At 38.7% G+C, this 24,837-nt stretch overlaps 1 protein-coding gene across 2 annotated transcripts; it reads right to left on the minus strand.

The window, feature by feature from the left end:
- Positions 1-12,807: 12,807 nt before the first annotated feature.
- On the minus strand, positions 12,808-20,015 carry LOC103714951 (bZIP transcription factor TGA10-like). Of its 2 annotated transcripts, none has more exons than XM_008802434.5 (11): positions 19,658-20,015; positions 18,853-18,950; positions 17,994-18,046; positions 17,747-17,881; positions 17,522-17,590; positions 17,343-17,402; positions 17,073-17,150; positions 16,883-16,955; positions 16,498-16,769; positions 15,055-15,294; positions 12,808-13,524 (listed from the first exon to the last, which is right to left on the minus strand). In XM_008802434.5, the coding sequence occupies exons 1-11, from the start codon at positions 19,756-19,758 to the stop codon at positions 13,375-13,377; spliced, it is 1,329 nt and encodes a 442-aa protein (XP_008800656.2). In that variant the 5' UTR covers positions 19,759-20,015; the 3' UTR covers positions 12,808-13,374. The 2 variants fall into 2 exon arrangements, with proteins under 2 accessions (XP_008800656.2, XP_088571892.1); XM_088715766.1 differs by having other exon boundaries at positions 18,853-18,947; positions 19,658-20,008.
- Between the last annotated feature and the right edge of the window lie 4,822 nt (positions 20,016-24,837).

Raw genomic sequence — 24,837 nt, forward strand, 5'->3', positions numbered from 1 at the left:
CCCCAAACCCTAAGATGAGAGAGCATTGGCTTACGTCCAGTCCACATCTCACGTGGTATTTTATTTACAGACTTACTTGGAACCTTATTTAGAATGTAGCAGGTTGACTCAAGTGCATATCCCCAAAAGGATATGGGCAGACTCGCAAACCCAATCATGGATCAAACCATGTCTAACAGAGTTCGATTTTTTCTTTCTGAAACACCGTTATACTGTGGTGTACCAGAAGGAGTCCATTGGGAGAGAATCCCATTCTCCTAGATATGTCAAAAACTCATTGGAGATCGAAGAGTTTTAATACTCTTTCCAGTTTGTTTTTCTACTTCATTATGATACAATTTGAACATTTCAAATGCTTCAGATTTATGTCTCATTAAATAGACATAACCATACCTAGAAAGGTCGTCTGTAAACGTAATGAAATATGAATACCCACCTCTAGCATCTGTGCTCATTGGCCCACATACATCAGAATGTACAAAGGTCAATAAATCACTGGCTCGTTCACCTTTTTCGGTAAAAGGTGATTTGGTCATTTTACCAAGAAGACATGATTCATAGGTTGTCAATGATTCACAATCATTAACATTGAGGATTCCCTCTTTACTTAACATGTTCATCCTGTTCTTGTTAATATGACCTAGCCTATGATGCCAAAGGTAGACATCCGTGACATTATCTATTCTAGGACGCTTACTTGACGTGTATATTACATTAACAGGTTGTGATAACAAGTAGATGTTATTGCTCAATCGTCCATTCATTACAGTAACACCATTCATAATGATATCACAAGAACATTTCTTTATTGAAATTTCATAACCGTTCATGGCCAAAAGGCCTACGGAAATTACATTCAATAAGAACGTAGGACAATAGTGACAACCACTCAAGACAACTACATGAGAATTGAAAACAAGTTTGAGATTTTCTAAAGCTAGAACTGGAACAGATCTTCAATCTCCAACATTCAGGAATCTCTCGCTGTTTTCAAATCTCTCATTGATCTGAAGTCCTTGCAACGAATTGCATATATTAAACGGACTTCCAGTATCTAATATCCAGGTCGAATTATCACATATAGAGAAATTACAAGGTATTATCATATAAATACCTTGATCAGCAACTGATTGCCCTTTTCTCTTGCTTGGCCTGTTCGGGTCAAGTGAGGTAAGGTACTGAGGACAATTTCTCTTCCAATGCCCCTGCTTCTTACAATAGAAGCATTCTTCCTGACTTTGGTCATTCTTAATCTTTTTGGTCTGACTATGCTGAGTTTTCAGCTTTCTATACCAATTATTGAAGTTGGGACCATTCAACTTGTCATTATGCAATAATGAGCGAAGTGACAAACTTGTGGCCATTTCTACATAAAAGAAAATTTGGCTATTAGTATATGAATTGACTAAACATAGTAGACTTGGACTTTAGTCTAAAGATACTCCCACTATTTTATATAAATTGGTAGCCTCTACCTCCAATTCAAAAAATTACTCCTAATTCTTTAGTGGGCACTAGAACCCAATAGATCGCATATAGGCCCGAGTGTGGCTCGGCTAACCCATATGCATCTATTGGTAGGTTCTAAACCAGTTGCTTCACCAAGCAACTTCTAGTAATAATTTTGCCCTAGGTTCTTCGGCAGGCATGTGGCGCCTCCACCGAATACCCTAGTCAGGTCCAACCATTAAATGATAGGGTTAAGTCTAATCAACTAATAGACGACCAAGCCCGAGTGTGGCTCGGCTCACCTGACCGCGTATTGAAGGTACACTTAACTCATCATATATTGAATGACAATTCTAATGCTTGATAAGTACCAGGCGTGTCGCGCCTCCAATAATTATCAAAACATTGGACCCATTATCACCCAACTTAATGGAAGGCTACGACCTAGTTATCCCCATAACCATTTTATTTTAAGGACCTAATAATTTTAGAGGATTTCATAATTAGGATAGATGAGAAGATCCGGTTAGTCTAATTTCTCCCACTGGCTTCACCAAATCAGATTAGACTCAAACCGTTTAAGGAGGCACCTAAATCAGTCAAACTGATTTTTCTTACAAGCATGGACTAACTCGAATCATTAAGTGATCCAATCAAAATGTGATTGACCATGTCGGCCAGGTAAGTGAGATCGGTGGAAGAAATATGCCATTAACTCGACAAAGACGAATCAGTGCGAGTAGCTCCCAATTAAAAACCACCGGTCAAAACTGCAAAACTTACCTTAGACACCGACTGGTTAATCAACTTCGATTTGATTACTCAAATAACTCGGGCTACACCTCTGAGCCTAAATCAAGTTCCACCTTGGTCTAATCAAAAGACATGGACTTGATCCATCTACAACTATTGTAAATTGACCTAGAATTTTCTTGACCTAATTTAGTTACTCTTAATTAGATTTGATCAATTAATTCTATTTATCCATGTATGATTCTAACCTTAGGTCTAACCCAATCCTAGGAACTTGATTCAAGCTAACCCATATGCCCAAAAAATTATGCAATGTCAATTAATTGAGTTACAATTCTATTTCATAACACTTAATTCTCAATTAAGTTTAGACTTATGAAAGTTTTGATCATTGCATTTTTTTTTAATTATATATTAATTACAATCTTTCAATTCTTAAAACATATTTTCAGATCTGAGTTTTTGTAATTAATCACATGTAATCAGATTTAATTCATGTTTAAGTCATTATATTTAATGTTCATGCATCACATATATATAACAACATGAATTAATACAAACAACATACATCTTATGTATTTCTTTTTTTTTTTACTTTTATTTTCAGATCTGATTTGTTCATTAAAATCAGAGATCATATGAATCATAAATTTTATTTAGATCTAATTTAAACAATATTATGATTTCAGATTTATTCATGTTACTAATCCTAACACAAACATGCATCATATGCATCCAAAATTTCAGATCTACTTAATCATGCATAATCAGCAATTAAATCAATCATAAAAAGCACTTTAGATCTAATCTAAACATGTTAATGATTTCAGATTTAATTGCAAGAATTAAAACATAAAAGTTTAAACATAAACCTGGCTCTGATACCACTGAAAGTGCATCCTAGATTCTTCGGTGTTAAGCATGCTGATTTTTTTTTAAAAAAAAAAACCATGGCTGAACCTGATCGGGTTGCCTACGTACCCCTTCATAAGGGGGATCAAGCCATACGTAGTTCTTTTTAAGTTTCAAAAACGCAGCGGAAAAACCGAATCAAATAATTTAATTCATGCATGCTTACAAGATCAAATGTAGAAATCAGCACCTTAAGAACACATAGGATTATGCCGGAATCGTTTAAACAATTATGCTAAAACTTTCATGCATGATTAACTATCAGATCTGAAACTTAAGAACTCTATTCCAATTAATCTTCGAATATCCATCGAATGGATTTTGGAGATATCTCCGTGAGGAGCCCCAAAAGAGGGTAAACCTCGGGAAATCGGACCTAAATCTTGACACCATAATAAATAATTAATGCTAGATTAATACCTTTTATGATGGATGAAAGTTGTGGATCTGATCCTTGACTTCGCAGCCACGCACACGAATGGCCTCTACGAGAAGTACACATGAAGTTCCTGAAGAGATCCACTCCTGCGGAAGTGCTAGCTTGCGCAGAATTTCTTGAGGCTGAAATTTGATCTTCCCAACGCTATCAACTTTTGAACCGCCTTCTTGGAAGAACTTGGAGGAAAGATTTGGAGGGATTGAAGAGGACTTAGATCTGATCTAAAGACTCTTATCAGGGACCCTAACACTAATGGCGCGATGGACTTAGAGGAGGAAGAAATCAGCTAGATTGAATGTAGAATTTTTCCATGCATGAACTAGGGTTCCTCTCTTTTCTTTTTTCTTTTTTTCTTCTTTTTCTCTCTTTTTTCCTTGAATTCGACCACCAGCTGATGGAGGTCCTTTTAATGTTGCTATCCCCTCTAACTTCATGCCAACCATCGCATATTTGTGGAGGATTTTGTGGGGTTTTGAATTTTGAATTCAAAATTCAAGTTCATGTGCCATTACATGATGAAGCTTGATCTAATCTAAACCATTCATCATGTTGCCACTTTCCTCTTTCAATTTCGAAATTCCCATGCCCCCAATCAGATTAGAGGGTCATGTGGTGATTTTGTGGTGATTAAATTCGAAATTCAACCTTAAGCAGAAGTGAGATAAAGATAAGGATGACATATGTCATGAAGAGAGAGAATTTGATCTTATCCAATTCTTTTTATGAATTTATCTCTCCATTTCGACCCATCTAATGATGAAAGAGGTCCCTGATGTTGCCAAGTGTCCCATGGCACCATTAAATAAATTAAATTAATTTTTAATCGTATTAAAAATCAATTTATAGCGCCATGCATGGATATGTGACAAGTGGATTTCAAGATCCGAACAGTTTCAGATCAAACCCATTTAATTTAATTAAATCCTAACAATTCCAATGATCCAATTACCATGGGTTGAACCTAATCCAATTAGGTCAATTTCTAATTAAGCACAAATTTAATCTAATTTAATTTGGTCAACCTAAGTCCTCTTGATTCAGACCTAATCCAATCGTGTCAAAAACCCTGATTGAGCCTAGAATTGAATCTAATTCAATTTGGCTCATCCTTAGTCTAATTACTCAATCCAATTGAGTTCATAGCAATCTAATTACTAATTAATCCTCCGATAATTACTTTAATTATTTTATAAGATAATTTGCCAATCGAATTGACCAAATTACCCCTGAATGATTCTTAATCATTCATCAGCCTTCTTGATCAATCAGGAATCTTCTATGCGTATGACCTCATAGGTTCGAACCTAAGCCGGTAGTATAGGAACGACTTCCTACACTAATCGATGTGACCATAGCAATGGTACCCGGCATCCGGATAGGCCGAATATATGCGAAGCAAATATTCTGGAACCCTGAACTATGGTTACTGTATAATTCAATCCCTTTGATTCCTAATGCCAAGATGACTTAGAGCTCACTGTCAACCCTATAATTAGTACATCCATTATGTGATTAACTTTAGATATACCGTGACTCCTCACTGAGATTACCCTGGCCAAAGTTTTGCTAAATTAATCACAAGACATTATCTCCTGTTTCTAGGAGGGGTCAATTCCATCTCGATTCACAACTGATTACGCAAGTACTTGACTGCACCCAGTGACCTTCCATCACTGAATTAGAAATTCAGGTAGTCCGGTACCAAAGTACAATGAGTTGCTTGCTAGTCACATGTTGCGGTCTCAGGTCAGAGGGCCAAACTTATACCCATATCCACTCGGAACATCTCTTGACAGTAGAGCGTTCCGAAATTGGTCACGTTCAGTGAAATGTACTCCTACACTTCACGTGTGTGGCATACCAGTGTCTCCACACTCCTTGGTTAAGAGAACAACCAACGTATATATCACACAACGACCCAATCTCGATAATGCTGTCATCCTTGTAACAACATATCATTTGGTCGCGAACTAGTTTAAGAACTCGAAGATAAATCCTCCTTTATCATTAATAAGTCCTAAGGACTTCATCATATAAGAGTCCATTTGAAGATGTAAAATGATGAATAATGCCAAAAAATACTTTATTGATTTGTCAATTCATTTACAAAATTCAATCATCAACATGCTGACAATTGACATTTAGGATACAATTCCCAACATAGAGATGCAGAAGAAAATGATGCAGCAGAAATTGAGTTGACAGCTAACCAAATGGAAGAGGACTTTGAGGATGAAGAAGAAGATTTTGAAGATGAACAAACCGAGGAAGAGGAGCATGAGGCTGAGGAAGATTAAAATACAACATGCATATTTATGAATGCTAATATAACTAATTTTAGACTTATAAATTATAATTGTGCAGATATGGAAAAGAGCAAAGGGAAAGCTGTCCTCTGATTGCTCTTTACTTTGATTGGATTTGTTGACATTCATATTAGAAAATAACTATAATTTTTTATTGTTGTGCAGCTATGGCCAAGAGAAAAGAAAAACCGACAGATAATGCAAAAGCAGCTTTAGTACTGGCTACTACTCAATCTCGGGCTGCTACTCAAGTTCCTCCTCAACCTCCTAGGTTGCCTGAGCGTATCAAGGAATGTCATGATGATGATGACTACATCCCTGATGAGGACATAGATGAAGAGGTGGATACAGATGAAGAAATAAATGATAAGATGAATGGTGCAGTGCAAAATCATGAGGATACAATGAATGAGGATCAGATGAATGATGAACTTGGGGCTGATCAAAGACAGAGTAATGGCCGAGAGCCAACCCTTAAATCTCCTGTTGATGCAAATGGAAAAGTGATTGTTAGGTGCACAAAAGGAATGTATGAAAATATCACTTTCTTCCATCACTAACTTGAATTTATATGTTTGCTGCGTATTTAGTTTATTTTCTAATAAATATTTTTTAAATTGCAGGTTTCTTGATTATGAGGTCAGTCACAAAGCGGTTGCTATCATGTGCCAATTTTTCAATAGTCCTTGGTTGTCATGGAGGTAGGTCTCTGCACATGCTAAAGTTGGAATGTGGAACAAGTTTGAGGTGGTGTAATTAATTTATATTTCTCATTATTAACTTTTGCCCTTGTTACACATGCCAATTAGTAAGTCTGATTACTTGCAACCTATATATTGTTAGGAGATACACACAATTTTTTCAGGACAATTGCATCATGTGCATCAAGTTTGGAACAAGCATTATCAGCAATAGTTGACAACCTCATTAGAGAGAGTCAAAAGCCAAAAGCTTGTGGCATCAAAAGGAGATTTAAATAGAGCCCGTGATAAACCTCCTAATTGGATCTCTAGAGAAAATTGGAATGAAGAAGAAATCAGAAGCCAACAACAAAAATAGAAACACCATGAAGAATGGTAGCATCTCTAAACACTGTAGAGGATCAATCGCATTTATCAATCATGACGAATGACTGGTACACATCTTTATTCAATTAGATTTCTATAATAATTTTCATATTATTGTTCAATCATCTCAAATCAGCCCATTATATGTTAATGAATTTTTTTCTTTTCTCTTTTGTGGGAAATAAAGTTCGGTAGGGAGCCAACAATAGTTGAATCTTTTAATCGGACGCATAAGACAAAGCAAGGCATGGAAGGATATATGGATAAGAGAAATGAAGCTGTCATGGTAAGTATAATTTTTTTATGGTTTATAAATATTATTGAGCTGGCTCATGTTTTTCTCTTGTTTGATCCACCATAATGTTTTTCTTTTCTTTCAAATCAACTGGCAGACAAAGTATTCAGCTGAATACTCCAAAAAAATGGTGATGCCTCCACCTTAGATGCTCCACCGTGTGATTATGACTTGTGGTTTGAGGCAACTGGTGTCCCAACTCATGTTCATGTCTATGGCTTTAGTCCCCTGAAGGATCTCACTGAAATTATTGGGCAATCATCATCCTCTTCCACCTCTACATGTCAAACTCTAGAGCTGTACATGCGTGAAGACCTTTTAAGTATTCTTGAGCACGAAAAGAAAAAATGGCAAGGGGAGGTTCTTCAAAAGATGAGAGAAGAGATTGGCTTTGGACCAAAGCATGCAGATCAAGGGAGTAATGGTGATTCTGGTTCTGCTGATCATGCTTTATTATGATTGCTTTTACCTTAGATGATAAATCTTTGTATTCCTAGAAGGAATGAAATCTCTGTTGATCTCTATGACCTACTTTTGGACTTTGATTTTGATAGATTTAGGACATGTTGATGCCTATTTTGAATGACATGTTAAATAATTTTTGCGTAATGTTGAATGCCTTTGCTATTAATGATATTATTATTATTATTATTATTATTAGCCAATCAATGTACCAAATGTACCAAATTATTGGAATGTGATCAGTGACCAAATTTGGTTACTGAATTGTTTACCAAGTATTGTGACGAGCAGCCATAAACTTAGTGCCAGAATTTTAGTTACTAAAAATTGATTTTGCTCAGTGAGTTGTGACAAATTAGTGATGGTAACTTTATCACTAGGTCAGTGATGGGATTAATGACAAATTTAGTGACAAAATTTGTGACCATGTCCGTGATGACTAAATCTATCACTGAAGGTTGTGACAGATCAGTGACCAAACTTATGATCGAATTCTGTGACAAAATCAGTAACCAGGTTACCTTCGTCACTAATTCAGTGACTGGTTAGTGACAAAAAATACGTAATTTCTTAAATATTTAATTCTTAGATTTGTAATGGCTTAGTGATGGCGGTTCTATCATGGAGTTTAGTGACGGAAATTGCTGCCGTCACTGAGAATTTAGTGACGCATATTTTTGTACCACCTTAGTGATGGAAGCTCCGGTCACAAATTTCGTATTAGTAACCAAAAATATGGTACAGCGATAGGAATCCCCGTCACTATACGCATGTTTTCTGGTAGTGACAGGTACGCCATCCAAGTTTGATTCTTCTTTTCACAACCCTGCTTTGGGCTCCTCACAGCAGGGTGACCTATCCTCCCATTCTTCGAGTCCGCTTTTATTCTCCTGTCCATCTAGGTCACCACTAACTCCACCTCCCAGACGCGCCATTGTCACCAGGTCCATGAATAACATTTTCAAGCCTAAAAAGTTCTTTTCTATTACCAAACATTCGATGCCCTCTATCATGGAACCCACGTGTGTCTCCCAGGCCTTGAAGGATCAGCAGGGGTGTGCGGCTATGTCTTGAGTTTAATGCCCTTCTCCATCATGGGACTTAGGAGTTAGTCCCTCCATCTCCATCCCAAAATCTGCTGGGGTCTCGCTGGGTGTTTCGGATTAAACATAAGCCAAATGGTAACGTTGAGAAATTTAAAGCTCGTCTTGTTGCAAAAGATTTTCATCAGCACCCTGGTATTGATTAAACAGAGACGGTCAGTCCTGTTGTTAAACTAGCGACAATCAGATTAGTTCTCTCTTTGGCGGTTCAGCGAGGTTGGTCTATAAGACAGCTAGATGTTAATAATGCTTTTTTGCATGGCACCCTTAATGATGAAGATTTCATGGCCCAGTCTGCTGGGTTTGTTGATCCGAATTTTCCCAAGCATGTGCGTCGCCTCAAGCGGTCCATCTATGGTCTTAAACAGGCACCGCGCGCGCTTGGTACAAGGAGTTGAGTACCTTCCTCACGGGATTAGGATTTATCAACTCGCGTTCTGATTCATCACTTTTTATTTATACTCACAATGGTATTCTATGTTACTTCTTGGTGTATGTTGATGATCTTATTATTCTGGAAATCAATCTGCCTTTGTTTCTCAGCTTATCAAAAAACTTGGTATGCAGTTCTCCCTCAAAGATCTCGGTCCTTTGCACTTCTTCCTTGGTGTTGAGGTTATCCCAACACCTCAAGGGCTGTTCTTAACTCAGCATAAATACATAAGGGATCTTCTTGCCAGAGTTCACATGGATGGCTCTAAAATAGTGCAAACCCTCCTGGCTACTAAACCTCTATTGCATCTTGAGGATGGGTCTTCCTTCACTGACAGTACTATTTATCGAAGCACCATTGGTGCGCTTCAGTATTTGGCTATCACTCGTCTTGATATCAGCTTTGTCGTTAACAAGCTTGCTCAGTTTATGCACCGTCCCACTGAAGCTCACTGGACTGTGACAAAGCGTTTACTTTGGTATCTCAAGCACACTCTCTTTCATGGCATGCTGTTGCGGTATTCGTCATCTTCTTCTCTTCAACTTCGTGGGTTCTCCAATGCTGATTGGGCGGGGGATGTCAATGACTGAACTTCAACCTCCACTTATATTATGTTTCTTGGATAGACACCAATTTCTTGGCGTACTCACGAGCAGCGAACTGTTGCTCGCTCCTCAATAGAGGCGGAATATCGCGCTTTATCATCAACCACTTCTGAGCTCGCCTAGTTGATTTTCTTGCTCGATGAACATGGTGTCACGCTATCCCAGCATCCAGTTCTTTTCTGTGACAATATTGGTGCAACTCAGCTAAGTCTGAATCATGCTCTTCATTCCTGAATGAAGTATATTGCAGTTGATCTTCACTTTGTTCATGATTATGTTTCCAAAGGTGTTCTCAGTGTTTCGCAAATCAGCACCCAGGATCAACTAGCGGATCTTCTAACCAAACCTCTTGCTCGTCATCGATTTCAGACCTTGAGATCCAAGATAGGTATTGCCGATGGGACTCCTATCTTGCGGGGGCATATAACAGAACAGACCTTATCCTAGTTGAGTGTCTAACAGAAATGATTTAAACTTATCTGTATCGATTACTCTTCACCTGGTTGTTCAAAGAACTAGGAGAGCTCCACAATGGTTGTTCAGATTTAACCTAAAGACTAGGCATACTGTTACAGCTTAGTTACAGTTTCTATGTATATATATATTCTTGTAATTATGTTCATAACTGTGTGAAAAATATACAATTTTTTCCACTGTGTTTCATCTTCTTTAAGAATGAACAATATATATAACTTAGTGACACTTTAAAGTGTTGCAATATTTTAAACCAAACGATGCTTTAAAGTATCATCAAAAAAAGCTAATAACGACGCTTTAAAGCTTTACAATTTCCTATTGACGCTTTAAAGTATCATTAACAGCATCTATGTGGCAGGTCAACTGCGACTTAACCTCACGATGTTCTTAAAAAGCATTGTGCATTAGTGATGCTCTGGAAAAAAAAAAGACAACATGAACCATAAGTATCGGTTTTTTTTTTTTTTTGTACACTTGTATTAATGCCAACATTTCTTCAACACTTTCTATAGGGTCGGGGCGTCATTTTGTGATACTTATAAATATCGCTGGATGGCTTAAAAATTACAATTTTTTTCAATTTTTTCTATAGTGAATTATTATTGTTATTATTATTTGATGTAATAGGATAGAATGAACAATTGTCTTTCTGAGGGGACTAGGGTATGTTTGAGTTCCCCAGGTGATGTACAATTGAAGCATATTGAGTTTGAGGAGAAAAAGTGAGAAAGAAAACATCAGGAATAATTAATGGATGATCAAAAATTCATGCATAACATGAAACAAGCCCAAATGACATTGTAGAAAAAATGCCTTCTCATGCATAGCGTTGGAAAATCACAAGGTAGGCTAAACACTTGTGTTAACATTTACTTGTTAATTTTCATTAGTTGGAAATAGAGAAATTTTGGGTGGCCTCCTTTGTTGCTAACCACTCAGGGGCCCACATATGGATGGGCGAGGTGGAGTTGTCTAGTGCTCTCCATGATGTTTTGCTTTTTAATTCTTTTAATTGTATCCGTATACGTTACGTATGAAACCACCATTTTTTAGCGCAAAAAAAAAAAAAAAAGAAAAAAAAGAGAGAGAAATCAGCTATTTTATCCTTCTACGACATACAAATGTTTCCTCTCTTTCAGAGTTGACATCACTAACATGGCTTAGATGAGAGTCATAAGAGATGACCAAGAGCAAGATCACACCCATGTTCATGCAACCTGCCGGCTTTGTAAACACATTGATCACTAAAAATTGACTCTCTTGTAGGGATTCAAGATGGTGCTAGATATAAATCCAAGGCCTACAAAACTGTAAGGTTGAATTAGAAGGCTTTGCAAATGTGTTAACAAGCGCCTAGTCTTGGTAATTTTGGCTACATATCCAAAGTACACAGTGCACGTAGTGTAGTAAAATATATTGTAGCTCTCAACATATGCCTACGGCAGTCTAGCAGATGATCTACAGTATAAGATCCCTATATGAGTATGGGTCTTCAATTCCTGGTGAAATTACGGACCACAATTTAAGATATTGGGCTGATTCTATGAGGAATCACAGTACATAGAGTGCAACCATTGCATATTTCTTAGCTATGTTTCGGTACAGAAAATGCACTCTCACATATAAGGAAGTATATACTCAATTGCTTGAACTACAAAGCTGTCAATTTAGTCATGGTTGAGTCATAGCAAATAGTTTGGTCACATTTCTTTTATCTTACTTTATTATTAAATTGCAGCTTTAAAGGAGTTGATTTAGCCAAAGACCTGAATTCCAGTGAATATTAATTAATCACCTAACCACCAGCTTGTAATTCAAGTTCTTTATAACCATCAAGGTCTTCTTTGCTTGGATGGCCATAATACATATATGGTCAGAAATTCTACATGGCTGCTCACATATTCAAAGAATTTGGTAGCAAAAGTGTCACATAAGCCAGTAATTTTTCTTCTTTTTCTTCCTTACCATTCACTATCAGCAAGGAACGTGTCCAAGCAAGGAATGGTTCCAACCATCTACTCCCGTATAACCAATTATTAGACTCATTAATCAAATTTTGTAGCTCCCATCAAACTTACGCTACATGGATGAATGGTTGGTTAAAAATATCGAAGAACTCCTCTTTTTTCCTCCCTCCTCTTTTGACAGAAATTATATTATGTCCTAGACTATGTGCACCACTTGGCTGTACATGCCACCAATCACAGCTGGTCATTTTTAGAGTAGTGCATCAAGATGCATGCTTGATAAAAAATAAGCGGCTGTGTTTGGTGGCGTGCACGACCAGGTGGTGCATACAGTGTAAGGGTTATAGGAGGGTACCATAGAATTGCACGAGAGCATATCGAGGTCTCGGCTAGGGCATGATCAATTTGAAGCCTTTTGGCAGCTAGTTTATTAGCTAGCGAAGAGGTTTTCTCCTGAAAAACCATGCATAGCTAAAAAGCACAGGCCTTTTTTCATGAAAAATTAAAAGAAACAATAAGAGAGGAGGAAAGCAAAGAACTAAAAACATAAAGGACAAACTAAATAAAATGTCACCGGCCAAAGTTCAATACAGAACCCCCTCTCTGACACCTTCACCAAATATTCCAAAAACATGCAGGGTGGGATAGCCAAATGGTGACATGTGCACCAGTGGACCCACCCATCCCTCCTCTATGTTCAAACACCTTGTTCTCCTCAAAACATAGACCGAAGAGAGAGCGACAAAGAGAGATTGCTTTTTCTTTACCTTCTTCTCCTTCTCTTAAGATCTCCTCACCTCCCTTCTCTTTCTCCTTCCTCCATCAAGCAAGTCAGAAAACATTGCCTCAATCTCTGCTTTCCTACAAAGTCACCCTCATGATAAGGTAAGCTGAGAAAGAACAGAAGAGGATGGGATGAAACCTAGGCCACATTGCATCAATTCAGTGTATCTAACGTATCTATATATCTATCTATACATCTCTAGAAAAGACTCTAATGGATCTTCCTGCTTCTCCATGGAATCCCATTCAGTGCCAAGGAAAGAGATGGAGGTGGCACACCACTGAACCCTTTCTCCTGATCTCCCTTTCTAGGGTTCAGAGAATCACTCCTGTCTTGGTCGAGCGAGCCATAGGGAGCTCAGAGCACGGAGGCGATGGAAGTACTCAGCGATGGCTAACAAGCATCGGGCCATTTGACGGGTTGTCAAGATCTGGTGAAGCCGGTGGAGTGTCTGCTGCCTCAGATTATCTGCCTGTAAGAATGCATTTGCTAAGAATTAGTATTGACTCTCTTAGCACATACGTAGATTAATTTAGATAAGTTTTTCATGTGGGCTAGTTATTACCAAGTCACGTTTGGAAGTCTAAATGCTACATCATCATAATTCACTTTGACAGAAGGTTGATTCACCTAAACTTGTGAAAAATAAAACGAGGAAAGATGCTGATGAAAAGTTTCTTCATTTGGTGAGGAAAAGGTCTATGGAGTGCTGTCCTTGTCTCCTTGAGATGGTGTGCCGCCTCTACAAACAAATTTGCTACAGACTACAAGGTTTTCCCTGAGTAATATGTCAATGTAGAGAATTTGCATGTTGGGTGGCATTTGGTGACCAATATATTAATTATTAATATATTCTCTAACAATATACTTATTAATCCGATAAATTATGAATTCTATAAAATTATATTAACTGTTATTCTAGAATTAATATTTTTATTTATATTTGTAATATATTATTATTTTATTCTGATTAGGAAAATAAGGCAAATAGAAGTAATATATTAAATAATTTTATAATATAATTATAAATTATGATAATATATTTATATTGTAATTTAAAATTATAATTGAATAATAATATGCTATTATTAATCTATTATAATACAATATAGATAATATTGATATAATATATTAGGTACATTGATGTACCAATTTTTTTTGCTAGACCGAGGATTATTTTTATCCCCAAATTTTAGTCCAAGATCACTACCCTGGAATGATCTTGCATACCCGACCTCAAGAATGAATTTTCTATCACTAGGTTGGACGATGATTCGAGAAGTAGGAGTGATTTGGAATCACTGCTATGTAGAATCACCATATGATTTTGTCAAGCTCCACCTACATCATCCTTGATCCTGGAATAATCATGCTGCACCAATGCCTGAATATGGTGATGGACTGATATATCCAAAGAAGACATAAGCAGCACAGAACCATTCCAAGCTCTTGCCAAATAACTGAATCTTATTCATCAAAAAAAAAAAAAAACCCTGATTCTTGATTAATTTCCTCAAGTCCATGCAATATATATGCCTGCATCTATATTTACCTAGATATATATTTGCAACCAACTCAAGAGTATTGTCATGCTAATTTCTCGGAAAGCTACTTGATTACCAGAACAACACCTAACCCATTACCAAGGTAACTGGTCCCCCAACAACTCCGAAAACGACGACTTTGAGAATGATAACTGGGGAATACTCGACCTCATAACCCTCAGAACCTCTCACTGTCACATAGGGCCCCATGCCACTGAGAGGGTGCGAGTCTGCTTCTTGTGACAAGTGGATTAATATACATATTGGTCCACAAATTATGAAAGGAAAATATAAGTGCCAGTCTAATGACGGTTCTGGTGCAGGTCAGAGTAATTAGAACCACATTTGTGGTTGCATCACATTTGATTTTTCTGTTTAAGTAAGTTTCCATTTTATCTTAAATTTCAATTATGGTTTTAATTATTGACAAAAGAAAAGTACGAGCAATTGGGGCTTACCTGTCGAACGAAGCCCTCGAGGGTGGTGAGCTTGTTCATGGCAATGGCCATTTGGCCCATGTAGTTGGCCATATTGGACGGGCAGCTCAGGGCATCGGAGGTGACGGTGTCCAATAGAGACTGGTGGAGGGCTTCAAGTCCTTGGCTCAGCGCTTCCTCCGTCTCTTGCGTCGACTGTTGCAGGCCACACACCCCCAGTATCTGTTGCTCCGTTAATGGCTCGATGTGGCTCAAAAGCATCTAAACACCCACATATATACTTAAGCACGTAAGCAAGAGCTAAAGAAGCACAGTTGTTTTACATTCCTACATAATATCATGCAAAAAGAACAAGTCATAAAGCCCCCTAGTGTGCACCTTAATTAATACTGAGAATAATTGATAGTACGTAGTTGTGCTTTTATCAATGGATATATACGTTTCGATAAACTCCATGAAAAATGTCACGGTCTTCCGTTCAGCTTTTCTACACATAGAAATGCGTGAAAAGAATAGGTGTCGTATATCTATTTATTATGTAGAGAACGAAAGTAAATGAGTATGGAGAATGTAAGGGCTAAGGGGCCATACTTGCACGGCGCCTCAACAATCAGATAGTTTTATTTATTCAGTCTTATTCCTTTTCTCCTTGAATGGAGAAACCAACCCCGCTTTATAGAATATATAAAGGCAAGGCCACATCTCCACCTGTTATAGGTAAAGGAAAACCGTCCCCATCAACCATCTTCCCAATGCCCACACCACCCACTCCTCAACACCAGTCATCAGTACTCGATGACATGAAGTTCATGTCAAAATCTTTCATAAAACTGAACTGGTCCTCGAACCACAAATTAATTTAGTGGAAAACCACAACCCTTCCATTAACTGGAGATTGGTTCAACGATTCCCATAACTACATATCCGCACCAACTACATGCATGCATATACGATACATGCATACATGTATATCCCAAGCGTTCAAAAATTTGTGAACTTCAAAAAAACAGATGAGCTATATATGATTACAATCACTTGCTGGTGGTCCTTCCCCGTATTCATGATGGGTATCATCTGTTGGCCGTTCTATCATGATGAGATTCGCAACAATTGGTGGGCAATGGAGTGGATTCAGTTGGTCTTACCATCGCGAACCATATGACTCGTCATAATATAAATATAAGTCAAATCACGGTTTAGTTAGACTCGACCGATTGTCCTTTGGAAACCATGCATGGGCATTGGCATCGTTTTTGTTAAACCCTCCTTGGTCTTGCTGGGACAAACTAATTAGAGGTCTACATTGGCAGCTGAACTACATCTCCTAATGCACCGAATCGGGTCCACACCAGTGCCAAGGACGTCTCTTTCAATTATTTCCAGCCTCATTCTGGAGATCCATGAAGAATTTGGAACATGCAAGCGATAGATATAGAAAGATTAGAGTAAGGGGTTCGGGGTGACCTTGATGAGCTCGGAGGGGCGGAAGCCACCCATCCACAGGAAGCAGCGCTCTGCAGGGGTCTTCCACATGCCGGAGATGAGGTGGAAGACGTCAGACTTGATGACCAAACTCTTGAGGTTAATCATGTCGTCGTAGTGAGCCAAACAGTTCTCGACGAACATCCGGAGCTCGTTCTCTGGTAGGTGTTCTTGCACTGCAGCCCGAAGCTCGCACATTCGTCGATGGTGCTCCTCTTGCCACCTTCCATACTCCATGTCAAACATCGCGGCATCTAAGAACAAACGACTCGTTATGGCTGAAAGAAGTGTGTGTATATATATACACACTAAAAAAGAAGATGGAATCAGTGTGCTCGTATGTAAATTTAGGTCAGGTTGATGATGCCTGAGCTGAGTGAGCTGATGCTGGGAGGGAAGCTGCCTTGGTCCCCAAGAAGTGCTCCACCGAAGAACAAACCCTGCTTAAGAAATATGACTGTTATAATCGAAAGAGAGCGAGCATAATGGGAAGTTTGAAGGGAAAAGAAACGGATCGATGGTGCAAGCTTAAATGAGAGTGTCCTAGTACTTCACACCTGAGCCCTTGTCCTCTGGAGCTCTTGTTCTAGCTGAGTTAGCTTGATCCTACTGTTCTCTAGCTGTTGAACATAAGCCTGTTGAGGGAAAAGAGAGAGGCAAGAAAGATTGGATACTATTCAAAATGAGACTTTTATGTGGTTAGTTGTTTCTGTGGATAAATAAAAGCCAAGCTAGAACAACAGGATGGATGCATAGGTGGTGGTTTCGTTTCCTTTTTATTATATTCTTTCCTTTCCTTTTGTTTTCTTTTCTTTTACTTGACTGACCTTCTTCCTTAGCCTGCTTTTCCTGGCTGCCTCCCTATTCTGAGCAAGCCTTCTCAGTGTCTGCCAACAGATAAATCAAACGCAGTATGACAGAGCCGAAACTTACTCCACCTTGGGAAAGAAAAAGTTTAGAAAGCTCTAGATAATAGATAGCTCTCTTTTATGTCGATGAAACTTACCTTAGGATCTGGTGTCCTGGGCCTTTCTTGTTCCGAACTAGATGTGCCCTTTCTGTTGTTTCCTTCCTTCTGTCCACATAGAAGAATATGGGTGACCAAGTAACACATAAAGCGAAAAACCCACACCGGGTTCTCTCGAGAGAAAACCAGAGATGGCTTCAACATTGTCTGTATTAGCCATTAGAGAGAAGCAAGAGAGAGAGAGAGAGAGCCTCGGTATTTCACCTTTACCACTGCTTTAATATCGCTCCCAGGCTCAGGCAAAGCTGGGGGATCGCTTCGTGGGTTGCCCAACTCCATGGTTCGCTCTGATGACTTCTTAGAACCACTGCTTGTTGGAGAGACCAAACTAATTTCGCCCTATAAAAAAACAAAAGTATATGGGAACATCAACCGAACTACAAATTAATCCCGCAGCGAAAGTATGGAAGAAGAAACACCGAGAGAAAGGTCTTGTTTCGAGTACCCATACCTTTGAAGATGGCTCTACATGCATGGGCTGGGAAGGGAAAATGTTCAGAGTCTCTGCATACATGAACCTTTGCAAGCATTAAATCCCCTGAAGGTGCATCTCAAAACATCCTACCAGAAGACCATAAATGGAAAACAAACTCCTCCAAGGAAATAAAGGCACCAGCTTTTGTTTCCACAGACATAATCATGACAGCAAAATAGGATCTTTTAGATAAAAATAATATAGAACACTGTTTGTTCCTCTGTGTGTGTGTGTGCGTGTGTGAGAGAGAGAGAGAGAGAGAAGCAAAAGATGCATGAGATATGAGCCACAGCTAGCTAGGCCTTCATATTTTTTCATGCACTAGTGGCTTTTTGCCATTCAAAAGAAGCGAGCAAGCGAAAATAGAACCGTAGAATGGAAGAGAAAGAGAGGAAAAAAACAAGAGGGAAAGGGAGAAACAGAAATCCATTCGTACCCTTTTCAGTGCAGGAATTTGCAAGGGAAGGAAATCATGAGAGGTTTGTTACATGTCACAGTCTACGCACAAGGGATGGGGTGGGGGTGGGAGAAGAAAAATAAAAATAAAAAAGCAAGATATTGCACTTACTTATCTTTTCCAAAAATTCGAAATTGTAATCCTATCTGGTCAAATATGCAGGACAGCGAGATCTGTTGGCCATGATGTTTTCATGACCCCAAAAAGCTTTTTGGGAAGGGAATCTCTACAGCTATCTCATATTCCCCCTCTCCACCTACTAATCTATAGTCCTTGTGAAAGGATGACCTTTTGGATATCCAGTTGAAATCAACATAGGAGATGAGGCCCAAAGAGGATAGAATCAAAAGAAGAGAAGAATAATTGGAAGGGACTCACGTCTTTGTTCTTGAGCTGATGAGTGATCCTGCCCATCAAGATACATGAACAGTGCTTGGTCCAGCTCTCCCAAGTCATAGGCCCCCGTCTCCCTACTTCTGCCATCATATCAACAAGAGAATCCAAACAAGAAATAAAATCAAAATCAAAATCAGAACTTTATACTATTGAGCAGTTATCGAAGCTAACTTTGCAGTTTATTTACACCATGAAAGGACCAACTATTCTCTAAAATAGCAATGGAATTTAGCTTTGCTCCACTCCAATCACATGAAATAGAATCCAAGGCACGGCTCTATCTCTACATTTCTAACCAATAATCCTTCATTCATTCCCCCTCAGAAAGACACCTAAGCTAGTTTAGTTTGCAATAAATCAGCACAAGATCCTCTATGAAAATGGATTCAAGATCGAATCCTCATCTATTTACGACGCACCAAGACCACCTTTGCACCATAAAAGAACCAGCTTTCCTTAAATATATGAGCATAAATTTTAGTCCTCTTCCAATATTATCACATGGAATAAAAATCCAAGACCACAACATTCGCAACCTTAGATCACCTAATACCGCAATCCTACCGCATGGATCTTCCTCTACCCCATTCCTAACCAATCATAAGCCAACTTTGACTCGCCAAGTTAACCTCTTTCCCCCAGAAATCAGATTCTAAGTCATGTTTCTCTCTCTACTCCACCTTCTATTACGTTTATCAAACCAAATGAACCAAAAAGAATAACACAAAGGCATGAGAGCTCTCTTCTAATTTCCATGATAACTAATTCTACTATCTCGAGCATTTACATGAAGTTTCCATGCGTCGATGAGGAGGGCTGGATCAAGCCAAAGGAGATATGCTGCTCCTGCTGCTTCCCGTGGCTCGAATTCCCTTTATTTGCCATCATATTCCTCCAAAAAGCTCTTCCTTTTCCCTCTAGCTATCTCCTTCGACTCTCTCTCTCTCTCTCTCTCACGCTCTCCCTCTTAGCACCACCAAAAGACTCCATTCATGGCACAACCAACTTCTGTTGTTTTCCGTTGGCGATCTCTGCAGCAAATCCATATAAAAAGGCCGACTTTTTTCTTTATGCTTTCTGCGGCCTCTCTTGTAATCTCTCTCTTTCTCTTGTCTTCCTTCTTACCGAAAGCAATCCTGAAGACTTTGGAGGAAGCCGGGTTCCCGATAAGGGGGTGGTAAAATGACCGCCCCAACCGAACGCCTGGGCGAGGACAAGAACCGCCGTAGGCCAATTGAAAACTACCACCGGGAGAAGGTGGATACCGCTTTTGCTAGAGACCCGAAGCCGGGTGCCGGTTTTCTGACCGCGGGTTCGGCTGCCTTCGTGGACTAGACTCGATTGTCCTTGTCTTGGTCTCTCCTGTAGCAAAGTGTGCGCACTGTTTGTCTAGCCGCACGTGGGAGGCCTATGCAAAAGAATTGTCATTTCTGCCAGAATTTTCTTTGCAAATCAGGTTTAATTGAGGTATATAAGTAGGGGGCTTCATTTCAAACGTTTGCGTAAGCCATACTAGAAAGTGTAAAAGATTACGGACGATAAATTCTACGACCGCTTTGTCTGCATGCTCGACGGCTGGTTCTACACAGCTAAACTTTAGGTGGAAGTATGACAATAGTATTTTCAACTATCCTGATATGTATTAGAGAGGATGGAATGGAAGCTTGCAATCCAAGATGAAATTCTTCTCTAGGGCATGCGTAGTATGCTAATCCACCATTTGATTTTCCTCGCGCTAGATTTCGACAGTCTTGAGAACCATATGTAAACCTACGAACATGTGGGAGGAAATATAGTTAATCTAAGATATAACTAACGTAGAGTCATCCTCCAAGTAAACCTACGTTGCCCTGAATGAAGAACCGCAATTTGTTGTTTGAAATTTACAGAAAAAAGAAAATAGCAATCAATCGATTGCGTTTTGGATGAGAATGAAATCGTGGGAGTCATGAATAAAAACAATGCAAAATTTGATAGTTGCACATCTATAAGAAAATAGTACCTATGTTCATACCACTTTCGTATTTGGACCGACTTAGCATGATCTTTAAAATGCTATGCCAAAGTGCATCTTGCCTCGACCTAAAATAATAAAATTTTCATGGCATCTGAGATGCTATGGAAAAAGTTGAATGTGGTGTGCATGCTTTGTTCTCAATAAGGTGAAATTAATTTATACATTTCTTCTAGCATGACTTGATTGCTTAGTATTGCAGGATTCCAAGAATTTCTATAATATCTATTGAAAAAAGAATATATAAATACATATATAGTATGAGTTAGAAAAGGAATCCATTCGATGGTTACTTTTTATATAATTAATAAGGTCATATGAAAGGGATAAGAATTTTTTCAAAAAAAGGAAAAAAAGATAGAAGGCAGCAATTCTTCCATCTAGGAGAGTTAAACCGGCAAAGATGAGAGTAACCCTTTGCGTTTATTATATAATAAATAAAAGTGATCAAAAAAGAGCATTTTGATTAGCTTCTTGCATGATAACTGTAAGTGCTATTTACAATATAAAAGAATTTGAGAAACATCTCAGCAATGTGATTACAGATATCATCTGCAAACATCATTAAAAGACTACTTCAAGATATTTGTGTAGCTCTGAGTATATCTAATTAATTTTCTGAGAACCAATATGGGAGAAAATTTATCTGAAAAATGGGTAAGGGTGAGAGATGAATTCAGACTAATGGTATCAAATCTCAATACCTTCATCAACTGCATCAATTGCCACCCTCGAATGATTAACATGGGCAATAGCCATACATCCATGCACGAATACAGCAACTCAGCTCGACATCAGGTTCGTTCGGTCATTTCAACGACTAGAGTCCGGACACCTCCGGTGGATGATGCAAGCGTGACGCAATAAAGTCCGGTCTCCGGAGGTCACGTGCGCAGGCGGCGAGCCGGTCCACAGCCCCCTTCTTGGAAAGTAGGGGGCGTTAGGAGGTGGGCCCCCACAACCCCGAGAGCAGTTCCAAAGCCTTCCACGCAAACGGACGGTAGCGATCTCCCGATGCCCCATTCCCCGTCAAACATCTCAATTGATTCAACTTCCACGCACCCAAAAAAAAGCCCCAAGACAGACCCCAACAGAAATCAATCTCGGCCCAACGTCGGGATTTCATCCGTACGCGCGGGGCCCGAATGACTTCGGGTAGGTTACAGCCTTGGACTGGTTTCCAGGGTCCGTTAATTTTGGTGTCGGGTGAGGTGGTGGGTCCACCCGACCGGCTTCACCTCGCGTCCGTTTCTCCGGCTCCCTTGCATTCCAACAACCCCCGGGGTACCGACCCCACGCCTTTCCATTAGGGGAGTAGAACTACTAGCGTTGGCCGCGCGACTTAGATCTTGAATCATGTGATAAATATCGACGGTCCAAATTAACCGGCATTCGTACGTCAGCATTGCCGACGGCCATTCTAATGGCTTTGGAAGGCCTTGCTGTGCACTAAATTATGTACATCATGCACTTAAATAACAAACTGTTACATCATTGTGTAAATCAATTATACTATATATAGTAGTTATTATAAAATAACAGTTATCTTCGTTCTTTAATCTCTTCCCTGTTAACAAGTTGAACTGTTTATTTTATTTTAGTTATGTACATAGCCTTGCCTACTGAATCGTCAGCCGATCATCGAGCCCTTCCGGGTAGATGAAAAATAGAGGTTTCATCATGATTCAAATCAGGAAGAAGAAGTTCTTCCCTTAAGAAAAAAGGCGTCGACCAGGTATAGAGAGTTACTAATCTAAAATAAAATGGATAACATGTGTATATGGATGTTCCGAAAAATGTAGTCAAGGGGTGGGCTAGAGGGACGGTGTAATTAGAGAACAATATCATTATGATCATTTGTGCCTGTACATCATTTGTGAGCATATATTTTCTATATAAATTTTACATGATAAGCGTAATTCTTGCATTAAGTAATTGAGTATCCGTTATTATTCTCAAGTTTGTAATGGTAGATAAGATTTACATGCTAGAGTAGCTAATAAAATGTGCTTTGCTCTAGAGAATATCGGTGACTCATGGGTATTGCCTCGAGGCTCAAGTGAGGCCTCAAAACCCTCTTTAAAACAAGGAAAGGCTCGAACACTATCAGCAATTGATTCCGTGAGAAACCAAACCTAGGTGTTTTTAACCTAAGAGAGAGAGAGTTGGTGTACCATGTTGAAATTTCTGTATAACTAAAGCTTTTGAAACATTTATTTATAATGCTTTGACTTATCGTAGGTATGTGTGAATGGGTCTGTTTTATATAGTTTATTTGTAATTTAGTTATTTAAGTATGCTATTTTTTTTTTTAGATAACTTCAGCTATTTCTCTCGGAAAGTAATTTCCACAAACTATGAGTATGCCTAAAAGTCCTTCGGTCCCATGGGACTACTTTATCATAATGAAGAACTGTAGAACGATGACAATGGTACGCTGTAGATGGCTGGTGCAATAATTATAGCTGTACTGGGCCTCACCTTTGCTTAAGCTGAGAATATGGAGCGATTAGCTCTCAATTATCGTTTTTATTACTTGGTAAGAGTCTCATGGCCTTCATTTAGGTGCAACTTATGGAGCTTGGTTAGGCTACCCTTGGTCTGGTCACTTGAAGAGTACAAATGAGTAACCAAAACCAACCAATATTTAAGTTTAATTTTAGTCTATCTACTATCTGTGATTGAATCAATGATTCAATAGGTTCGTTGAGCATCCATTGATCTAGGAATGAATTAAAGTATAGCGGAGACTTGTATGATGGATTTTTTGAGAAAGTTCACTTCAACTCCAAATAATTTATATATAATCCGCTACCTTTTAAATATTTTGAATTATATTTATCCGCCTTTCTGCCTAATTGTCTGATTGGCTGCACTAAAGATTGTTAGGGAAAAAAAACAAGAGGAAGGTCAACCTTTTCTTTTTTGGATAAAGGAGAGGTAAAAGCCATCCGATTTATTGAGAGATTGAATGAAAAAGAAATTATAAGAGACAGATGCAAGTACAGGATAGTGATGAGCTACAAAAGAAACTTCAAAGAAAAAACATATAGTTGAGTGGTAGTAGAAAAGTAAGTTCATAATGGTAGAGATAGTGATACTAAAGGAACATCCCGGATCAAGAAAGAGGAAGCCACGATCTGATTACATTTAAGCTCTTTTGAGTTCAAACCCCATACTTTCCAAAGAATTAGCGAAAAATTTGTCAATTTCAACTCAGATTGTAGCTAACCATCTTGGTATATCCTTAATCTTTGCCTAGATTTTGGAAAAGCCAAGCAAGTCCTCCTACATTGAATGAATTGAGCCCTTTTCAAGCGATGGATGCAACGGAGGAAGCTGTAATTAAGAAAATTATGGCATTCCTCTCCTTCCAGTAGGCCCAAAAAAAAGAAGCTATCAACATGGAGACAAATGGATGAAATCCTTTATAAAATATGTTTGTTTCTAGATTAAGCGAAGAGCTGAAAAAATTCGGGTGGTGGAAGATGTACTCCAAGCTGCTTGCTGATTTCATTCTAGATAACTTTAGCATGGTCGCATTGTAAAGAGATATGATTCACTGACTCGTCCGAAGAAAGAACACCCTCCAATGAATCTCCCTAGCTTCATATAAAGATAATCTCTAGTATTAAGCTTATTCTTTAAGCATAACCAAAGAAATTCTTTGATCTTCATTGGCACCGACAGCTTCCAACATGAGGTGGCCATCCTCCAATTCATACCTCTCCTAATTAGGACTTGATATAAGGAGGCAAAGGAAGATTTTGTTCTTAATACCTTGTTTCCATTCTTACCACCTTGTTTCCATACTTGCATAATTGATGTGAAAATCAGCAAGGAGAGATGATGACTTGCAAATTCTCCCAAGGAGAGATGATGACTTGCAAATTCTCCTAAGGTTGTTCTTCACAAAGAGGGTAGGAATTGCTACTATAGAATGCCGCCATCGT

This window comes from Phoenix dactylifera, chromosome 2, assembly GCF_051530095.1.
Source record: "Phoenix dactylifera cultivar Ajwa chromosome 2, Ajwa_hap1_PhDact_Kaust_v1.1, whole genome shotgun sequence".
In the NCBI taxonomy this organism is placed as follows: domain Eukaryota; kingdom Viridiplantae; phylum Streptophyta; class Magnoliopsida; order Arecales; family Arecaceae; genus Phoenix; species Phoenix dactylifera.